Source organism: Cyclopterus lumpus, chromosome 7 (assembly GCF_009769545.1).
Source record: "Cyclopterus lumpus isolate fCycLum1 chromosome 7, fCycLum1.pri, whole genome shotgun sequence".
In the NCBI taxonomy this organism is placed as follows: domain Eukaryota; kingdom Metazoa; phylum Chordata; class Actinopteri; order Perciformes; family Cyclopteridae; genus Cyclopterus; species Cyclopterus lumpus.
The window spans coordinates 14359522-14370083 of NC_046972.1; the positions used below are offsets into that span (position 1 = coordinate 14359522).

At 39.8% G+C, this 10562-nt stretch overlaps 1 protein-coding gene across 1 annotated transcript; it reads right to left on the reverse strand.

Moving 5' to 3' along the window:
* Window positions 1-269: 269 nt before the first annotated feature.
* LOC117733465 (thyrotropin subunit beta-like) lies at window positions 270-1997 on the reverse strand. The gene is made up of 2 exons (XM_034537136.1): window positions 1836-1997; window positions 270-539 (listed from the first exon to the last, which is right to left on the reverse strand). The coding sequence occupies exons 1-2, from the start codon at window positions 1995-1997 to the stop codon at window positions 270-272; spliced, it is 432 nt and encodes a 143-aa protein (XP_034393027.1).
* Window positions 1998-10562: the final 8565 nt, after the last annotated feature.

Below are 10562 nucleotides of genomic sequence, written 5' to 3' on the forward strand. Positions count from 1 at the left end.
TCGTTCCTAAATAGGCCTATTAGAGTAGGTATTACGATGGATATACATTGTTACGCACTCATTTATTTCCATAGCCTACAATTATTCTCATTCTTTTTAATTTACACATTTTTACACAATGACGTCACAACGCATGTTCAACACAGTGTTTTATTGAAATACCTTACCGAACAAGAAAAAAACTACATGGGCAGCTCAGATGCACAACAATAACTGGCACATCAGCATATAATTTGCCATGCATGTGCTTTGCATGTGTTAGCACATTGTCATGTTCCCACAGAGGGCTGGGTCTGGCTCTTCACGCCGCCGAGGGTCACAGTGCATCGGTCATCGGAGGTGCGGCTGGTGCGCACACAGTGGTGTGTGCGCGCGTCGCAGCGGCTGCAGCTGCACCGGTGGGCAGCTGGATAATACAGCTGCGGGTTGACATCCTGAGGGCAGCCCGGCACGTGGGCGATTCGGTACACCAGGGAGAGAGGCACACAGCTGCGCTGGATCACAAATCTCCTCCCAAAATGTCCCCTCAAGTTGGTGTCCTGAAATGAGAAGTTTAATTGGAGCACGCGTTCTCAATGGATAGACCCAACACAGGAACACTGAGGCAGGTCTACGTGTACTTTACTTGAGCATTTACATTATGTTCTACCTTATCTTAACAGAGTATTTCTACACAGTAGTAGTATTACTTCTATTGAAGTAAAAGACATGTGTGCCTCTTCTCTTACACAACTGTGGAGTTTAGAATTAAGCAATATCATGTTTTGGAAGATTTAGGATGCTGAATCTAATTCTGTTGCAGTATGTTGTATCAATTATTCTTATCATGAGCATCACCACATCAAAATCACCTAATTTAATCGAGATACAGATGGGGAATGAAGATAAGAAAACGATAAGTAAATTAGATAACATATTTCTATCTATGAATCTGAATAACTGGAAGGAAATGTGCAGTGTCACACCTAGTTACAAACTCAAACACCTGGAGGGAATTTAAATGTAAAATAATCACCAGATTCTTCAGAACACCAGAAATAGTATAATATGGTCCCAACACATTCCAACTTGTGTTGGCGGAACTGTGGAAGCGCTGCGAATCATACACATATATTCTGGCTATGCCCTAAAATAAATACATACTGGAGAGAAGTCTTTGATGCCCTCAAAGAAATATTTCAACAGGACATCCAACAAGACCCTACAATAGCACTATTGGGAGTGATACCTGAAGGCCTGGATGGGAGGGCCAAAAAATACCTCCTAAACATATTACTCACAGCAGCATTGAAGGGTATAACCATCAGATGGTTAAAACCGGATCCCCGACATACGACATATGGATCCAAAAAGTATGGGACATCTATCAAATGGAGCGAATCACATATTCATTAAGGCTCTAGAAGCCTATCTTTACTAAACGATGGGGTCCTGGGGCAGCATTATTACTACAATGATTGTTATTACTGTTTGTTGCCACCCTCTGGTTGAACTGCTCTCGTTAACTCTCTCTGTGCACACACACATCATACACAATCCTCTCTAAAAAGCATATATAGCACATACACTCAGGAGTGGACAATTATTATTTTAATTATTTATTTGATTTTATTTGTATCATTTGTATTTAATTATTTATCTATTCATTATTATCCTTATTTCCCCTCTTCTTTGTATCATGTGTACCAAGACATACAACTGAAAAATTGACAGAAAAGCGACTGTATGAAAATACATATTGTTATGTTGTTAAAAAACTAAATTAAAAAAGAAATCACCTAATCTTACACTTATATCTAAGAGTTGTCATGAGCAGTGTGAGAGTGTGTAGTCACCTGTGTGTAACAGTAGCCGTTGCAGATGGTAGTGTTGATGGCCACACACTGGGCACAGTCGCGCCTCTCAATCCATAAGGTGTGATTGTTCAGCATACAGGCGCACACCGCTTCATGCATCAATGCACAAAGCAATATGCATTTCAACGCTAACAAAGGCATGCTGATAGTGCAGGCAGTGAGACAGTCACGCTGAAAATTATAATGAAAAGGCAAAAATCGATGCACAGAGGTTAATATCCTTGCAACAATATTGATTTGTTAAAGTTCACGAAAACAAGCACTCAGTTCCCTGTTCCTCTCCTTTGTGAATATATGAAAAGATCAAGGGTGGCCATCCTCTTTTATCCACCCCGACTGCCCTAGTAAACTTCAGTTTCCAACATCATTCCAGAAATCACATGTCAGCTACAATGTTTAGAGTTAAGAGTAGTCTCAAAACACATGGCTAGAGGGTGTGTGTGTGTGTGTGTGTGTGCACGTGTGTGCATGAGTGGGCAGTGTTTGTTTACACAGGTCACATTGAAGAATATGGGATCAACCATTTGGCATGCAGGTGAGGGAGTGGGTGGTGGTGTAACACGATATGCCACTGCAGGTTGAGGCAAGACAATACAATATCTGTAAAAACAACAACAAAAAACATGTGTGGCTGGTCCAAGCAGATCCATGTGGTTGATTGCACGCGTTTTAAAAGGTGCGCCAAAATAGTTTTTAAAATAGACACCATGAAGTATAATTAGTGTTGGCAAATTTGGTAAATATACAATACCCAGCCATGCTATAAAGAATCAATTGACAAATCAGTAATACAAATATGAATGAGTTATAAAATGTGAAAATATAACAACAGATACGTCTGTAAATATCTCCATAATAAAATTAATAAAATCAAAATCAAACGCAAGAAGAAATTGATAAAAAAAAAAAAAAATTCTTCCATTTCTGTTTTCCGTCTGGCAAGAAGATGTGATCCAAACCATTCCAAAAGTGATTTAATAAATGGCAATTAAATTAAATTACATTATTGTTCATCATCACATTTGACTGATGCTGGGTCAGCACACACATGTTTCTGTCTCTACCTGGGGGAAAAGGTGACGCCCTCTTTTTTAAGCCATTAATGCTCCCATTATTCCAATCTGTTCCTAATGTGAGTGGCCGTGACCTCAGATTGGCTGATGCTGGATGCAGGCTTGTTTATATCAGTATTGTTTGGAAACACTGGAATATTATTTTGAATTATCTAGAGGTCAATATATCTACAATGTGCAAAAATAAAGATCAGACTTCTTTTAGAAAACTGATGTAAATCTATAAATAAATCTAAATAGAGTGACAGTTTAATTAGTATATAGACACACACCATATAACCTGATTACTTTGATGTTTTTACACTATTTTCTGCTTCTGACCTGGCTTCTGTTTCTTTTATCTGGCTGACTTTCTCATGTTGGGTCACATGTAACAAATCCATCAGATAATTACAAAAAAAGTGGGTCGTGGTCAGTTCATCAACTATCTGCCCTGACACAGATCCAGCTTTTTTCTCGGACAGGTGGATTATTATTTGTGTGAGCTTCATGAGGCAAAAAAGCTATTACATTACAAATCAGGGTACCAGACTTCATAGGTCATACCTGGATTTAAAGCAAAAAGCACAACAAAACAATGAACAATCCCTTGACTTATCCAAAAGCCAACTTGCGCCGAGATAGAGACACAGCATATAACACAAATCACACAAACAATATACAAAACTTGATAATTACTATAAATCATAAAATATTCAACATTTATGTCCTGTGTGGGTTTAAGTATATTGTTTCCTTGCAGAGTTCAGGTAAGAGATGGCAAAGGGTATGAAATATTGTATTTATATCTGTTGGTTTGAATAATGGGACTCCAAAAAATACTGACATATATAATATACATATATAATACTGATACACATAGATAGATAGGTCCAAGATTTATTTAGGAATAGGAATTCTGTTCAACCCTTTCCTTGTCTTCCTTATCATCATGACATCTACAGATGTTGTTTTAGGTTTTAATTCAGTGACTCTGTTTCAGATTGTACAGTACGGGTAACTCTACACGCTCTGATAAGGCCCAGAACTGGGTCAGCAGGAACATGACCCATTTTGGTAAAGGGTCTGCCCTGGCCATACTCCCCAGGTCAACAGGTCACACTACACCACCGCCGAGTCATTTTGCTGTCCTTGACAGTGTTTATTTTATTTGACTTCATTATTGAGATAAGATGTTCAGGGTCATGGACTCTCAACTCAAATAACATGGGGTCGAATATAAATTCTTAGTTTTTTTTACATCAAACCCTGAGAGTGGCAATTTCATTGTGATATACTAAGACTAATCGGTTTTAAGTATGTTTACTATGACTCTCTCGAAAGACTTCATTTCTACAGATGTTAAAGTTGCCGGTCTGAAGTTATTGTTGGCAGATGGGCATGTCATTTTAGACACAGAAATAATTATGGACCTTTCCAAAGAACTACTAACGTATAAAGGTCAAAGGACTGTTAAAACGAATATAGGATACCATGCAACAAATAGTTGTGAGGAGCAATTCTTTAGCAGGGGGACAGGGAAGCCATCTGGCCCCCTTCATATCTATATTAAAGTGCTAAATACAAGTACAAATGTGGCATATTAATTATATATATGTAATTAATATATATGTTTTAATGTATATAAGTTATATATATTATATGATTGTTTAAAACAATCATAATATATTTAAATACATTATATACGTATATATATATGCCCACATGTTTGGTGTTTAATTTAAAACAATCATAAAATATACAATATATCATTGTTTAAAATTAAACACCAAAAAATTATCTTAAGCACAGCCAATAATGATGCATTGTATGTGTTCTAGTTATATGAAGAGAGAATAAATACAGCTAAAACAGGTTTCAAATTAAACACGGAAAAACGTGTTTCAAATTAAACACCAAAAATGTGGGTGGAGAGTAGTCTGAATTGGGTTCTGGAGCTGTGCCCCACCTCATACATCGCACTCATTTGCTAGCCGCGAGCGATTCCAAGCCCGTGAGCGCCACATCCGCTTCATGACACTGGAATCTGCGTCACTTAGCTTCTCCTGCGACAAGTGCTCACTTTGGCCCATAGCTTTCTGTTCACTCGCTCACCCAAATCAGGTGATACCCTGCGAGGGTAACTATTGGCTCTTGTCTCAGACCTTCCCCGAGGTGATTGGTGGAGTGACGAGCACTCTGCATGTGACCTCTACAATGAGCTTCAACCCACAGAAGAGATAGAGACCGGCAAGCCGCTTAAATGCCCTTTAAAACAACACAGTAATCTTGATGGTGGTGCAGATAATACGGAACTTAAAAATTTCACAAAGAAACTGACTGCAATAAACATAATATTGGTATCGTACAACTTCTAGTACCTAAGTTTTAGTGGATTTGTATTTCACGTCTTGCTATGTTAACAGTGACATGGCCTCCCGTGGCATGCTGGGAAACTGAGCCGCAGAGAACTGCTACAGTATAATTGACTGTTGAAAAAAATAGGATGCCATGCAGCAGATAGTTGTGGCCAGCAATTGTTTAGCAGGAGGACAGGCAAGCCATCTGGCAACCTTTATGTATTATTGCATGCTTTACTAAAAATGGTCTGTACCTACTGTGGGTCCATTTTAAGCCAGTAAAAGGCCCCAGTAGACGACACCGAACAGAAGTCTACAATGAAATTCAAATATATTCATCTTGGGGCCATCCTGCATCCCAAATAAAAGAACATTTAAACAAAAAAGTAATAATGAATAACAATTACCATATTTACCTGAGTTACCTAGTGGGTACATTTCCCCACTGCGGGACTAACAAAGGATTCATCATTGGCTGCAAAACTGGACTATCCGGAACAGGTGGTGGAGAGGAGGTCACTGAAGAAATGATTGTCCATATTGGATAAGCCGGAGCACCCTCTCCACCACTTACTGCAGGGACAGCAGAGCAGGTTCTCCAACAGACATCTTCAGCTCCGCTGTCACAAGGACAGATACAAGAGAACATTCCTGTATCTGCAATACGACTTTATAATAAATCACCTCTGGCAAGATCTTCTTCCAATTGAATGAACATCAATAACTCTTGCACCACTTTCACTTTATATACTTTATACACACGTATACAATGTATATACTTAGGATATTTTTGTATTATTTTAATTTAGTAATTTTCTTAAATGTAATGTGTCCTGCTCTGTTATTTTATTGTAACCTTGCTTGCTGCTGCTAAAAACAAATCCCCCCTGGGGATGAATAAAGTACATATCTATCGTATCTTAAGCACAGCCAATAATGATGTGTTCTACTTATATGAAAGAAAATAAATACAGCTAAAACAGGTTTCAAATTAAACACGGAAAAACGTGTTTCAAATTAAACACCAAAAATGTGGGTGGAGAGTAGTCTGAATTGGGTTCTGGAGCTGTGCCCCACCTCATACATCGCACTCATTTGCTAGCCGCGAGCGATTCCAAGCCCGTGAGCGCCACATCCGCTTCATGACACTGGAATCTGCAAATATATTCATCTTGGGGCCATCCTGCATCCCAAATAAAAGAACTTTTAAACAAAAAAGTAATAATGATTAACAATTACCATATTTACCTGAGTTACCTAGTATAGTGGGTACATTTCCCCACTGCGGGACTAACAAAGGATTCATCATTGGCTGCAAAACTGGACTATCCAAAGCAGTTGGTGGAGAGGAGGTCACTGAAGAAATGATTGTCCATATTGGATAAGCCGGAGCACCCTCTCCACCACCTACTGCAGGGACAGCAGAGCAGGTTCTCCAACAGACATCTTCAGCTCCGCTGTCACAAGGACAGATACAAGAGAACATTCCTGTATCTGCAATACGACTTTATAATTAATCACCTCTGGCAAGATCTTCTTCCAATTGAATGAACATCAATAACCCTTGCACCGCTTTCACTTTATATACGTTATACACACGTATACAATGTATATACTTAGGATATTTTTGTATTATTTTAATTTAGTAATTTTCTTAAATGTAATGTGTCCTGCTCTGCTATTTTAATGTAACCTTGCTTGCTGCTGCTAAAAACAAATCCCCCCTGGGGATGAATAAAGTACATATCTATCGTATCTTAAGCACAGCCAATAATGATGTGTTCTACTTATATGAAAGAAAATAAATACAGCTAAAACAGGTTTCAAATTAAACACGGAAAAACGTGTTTCAAATTAAACACCAAAAATGTGGGTGGAGAGTAGTCTGAATTGGGTTCTGGAGCTGTGCCCCACCTCATACATCGCACTCATTTGCTAGCCGCGAGCGATTCCAAGCCCGTGAGCGCCACATCCGCTTCATGACACTGGAATCTGCGTCACTTAGCTTCTCCTGCGACAAGCGCTCACTTTGGCCCATAGCTTTCTGTTCACTCGCTCACCCGAATCAGGTGATACCCTGCGAGGGTAACTATTGGCTCTTGTCTCAGACCTTCCCCGAGGTGATTGGTGGAGTGACGAGCACTCTGCATGTGACCTCTACAATGAGCTTCCACCCACAGAAGAGATAGAGGCCGGCAAGCCGCTTAAATGCCCTTTAAAACAACACAGTAATCTTGATGGTGGTGCAGATAATACGGAACTTAAAAATTTCACAAAGAAACTGACTGCAATAAACATAATATTGGTATCGTACAACTTCTAGTACCTAAGTTTTAGTGGATTTGTATTTCACGTCTTGCTATGTTAACAGTGACATGGCCTCCCGTGGCATGCTGGGAAACTGAGCCGCAGAGAACTGCTACAGTATAATTGACTGTTGAAAAAAATAGGATGCCATGCAGCAGATAGTTGTGGCCAGCAATTGTTTAGCAGGAGGACAGGCAAGCCATCTGGCAACCTTTATGTATTATTGCATGCTTTACTAAAAATGGTCTGTACCTACTGTGGGTCCATTTTAAGCCAGTAAAAGGCCCCAGTAGACGACACCGAACAGAAGTCTACAATGAAATTCAAATATATTCATCTTGGGGCCATCCTGCATCCCAAATAAAAGAACATTTAAACAAAAAAGTAATAATGAATAACAATTACCATATTTACCTGAGTTACCTAGTGGGTACATTTCCCCACTGCGGGACTAACAAAGGATTCATCATTGGCTGCAAAACTGGACTATCCGGAACAGGTGGTGGAGAGGAGGTCACTGAAGAAATGATTGTCCATATTGGATAAGCCGGAGCACCTTCTCCATCACCTACTGCAGGGACAGCAGAGCAGGTTCTCCAACAGACATCTTCAGCTCCGCTGTCACAAGGACAGATACAAGAGAACATTCCTGTATCTGCAATACGACTTTATAATAAATCACCTCTGGCAAGATCTTCTTCCAATTGAATGAACATCAATAACTCTCGCACCACTTTCACTTTATATACTTTATACACACGTATACAATGTATATACTTAGGATATTTTTGTATTATTTTAATTTAGTAATTTTCTTAAATGTAATGTGTCCTGCTCTGTTATTTTATTGTAACCTTGCTTGCTGCTGCTAAAAACAAATCCCCCCTGGGGATGAATAAAGTACATATCTATCGTATCTTAAGCACAGCCAATAATGATGTGTTCTACTTATATGAAAGAAAATAAATACAGCTAAAACAGGTTTCAAATTAAACACGGAAAAACGTGTTTCAAATTAAACACCAAAAATGTGGGTGGAGAGTAGTCTGAATTGGGTTCTGGAGCTGTGCCCCACCTCATACATCGCACTCATTTGCTAGCCGCGAGCGATTCCAAGCCCGTGAGCGCCACATCCGCTTCATGACACTGGAATCTGCGTCACTTAGCTTCTCCTGCGACAAGCGCTCACTTTGGCCCATAGCTTTCTGTTCACTCGCTCACCCGAATCAGGTGATACCCTGCGAGGGTAACTATTGGCTCTTGTCTCAGACCTTCCCCGAGGTGATTGGTGGAGTGACGAGCACTCTGCATGTGACCTCTACAATGAGCTTCCACCCACAGAAGAGATAGAGGCCGGCAAGCCGCTTAAATGCCCTTTAAAACAACACAGTAATCTTGATGGTGGTGCAGATAATACGGAACTTAAAAATTTCACAAAGAAACTGACTGCAATAAACATAATATTGGTATCGTACAACTTCTAGTACCTAAGTTTTAGTGGATTTGTATTTCACGTCTTGCTATGTTAACAGTGACATGGCCTCCCGTGGCATGCTGGGAAACTGAGCCGCAGAGAACTGCTACAGTATAATTGACTGTTGAAAAAAATAGGATGCCATGCAGCAGATAGTTGTGGCCAGCAATTGTTTAGCAGGAGGACAGGCAAGCCATCTGGCAACCTTTATGTATTATTGCATGCTTTACTAAAAATGGTCTGTACCTACTGTGGGTCCATTTTAAGCCAGTAAAAGGCCCCAGTAGACGACACCGAACAGAAGTCTACAATGAAATTCAAATATATTCATCTTGGGGCCATCCTGCATCCCAAATAAAAGAACATTTAAACAAAAAAGTAATAATGAATAACAATTACCATATTTACCTGAGTTACCTAGTGGGTACATTTCCCCACTGCGGGACTAACAAAGGATTCATCATTGGCTGCAAAACTGGACTATCCAAAGCAGTTGGTGGAGAGGAGGTCACTGAAGAAATGATTGTCCATATTGGATAAGCCGGAGCACCCTCTCCACCACCTACTGCAGGGACAGCAGAGCAGGTTCTCCAACAGACATCTTCAGCTCCGCTGTCACAAGGACAGATACAAGAGAACATTCCTGTATCTGCAATACGACTTTATAATTAATCACCTCTGGCAAGATCTTCTTCCAATTGAATGAACATCAATAACCCTTGCACCGCTTTCACTTTATATACGTTATACACACGTATACAATGTATATACTTAGGATATTTTTGTATTATTTTAATTTAGTAATTTTCTTAAATGTAATGTGTCCTGCTCTGCTATTTTAATGTAACCTTGCTTGCTGCTGCTAAAAACAAATCCCCCCTGGGGATGAATAAAGTACATATCTATCGTATCTTAAGCACAGCCAATAATGATGTGTTCTACTTATATGAAAGAAAATAAATACAGCTAAAACAGGTTTCAAATTAAACACGGAAAAACGTGTTTCAAATTAAACACCAAAAATGTGGGTGGAGAGTAGTCTGAATTGGGTTCTGGAGCTGTGCCCCACCTCATACATCGCACTCATTTGCTAGCCGCGAGCGATTCCAAGCCCGTGAGCGCCACATCCGCTTCATGACACTGGAATCTGCGTCACTTAGCTTCTCCTGCGACAAGCGCTCACTTTGGCCCATAGCTTTCTGTTCACTCGCTCACCCGAATCAGGTGATACCCTGCGAGGGTAACTATTGGCTCTTGTCTCAGACCTTCCCCGAGGTGATTGGTGGAGTGACGAGCACTCTGCATGTGACCTCTACAATGAGCTTCCACCCACAGAAGAGATAGAGGCCGGCAAGCCGCTTAAATGCCCTTTAAAACAACACAGTAATCTTGATGGTGGTGCAGATAATACGGAACTTAAAAATTTCACAAAGAAACTGACTGCAATAAACATAATATTGGTATCGTACAACTTCTAGTACCTAAGTTTTAGTGGATTTGTATTTCACGTCTT

Bases quoted from the DNA above. Each gene is read 5' to 3' on its own strand.
- LOC117733465 (XM_034537136.1), bottom strand. From the start codon at position 1,997: ATGCCTTTGTTAGCGTTGAAATGCATATTGCTTTGTGCATTGATGCAT. The intron at 540-1,835 runs GTGACTACACAC...TTCTCATTTCAG, and splicing joins ACGGCTACTGTTACACACAG to GACACCAACTTGAGGGGACA.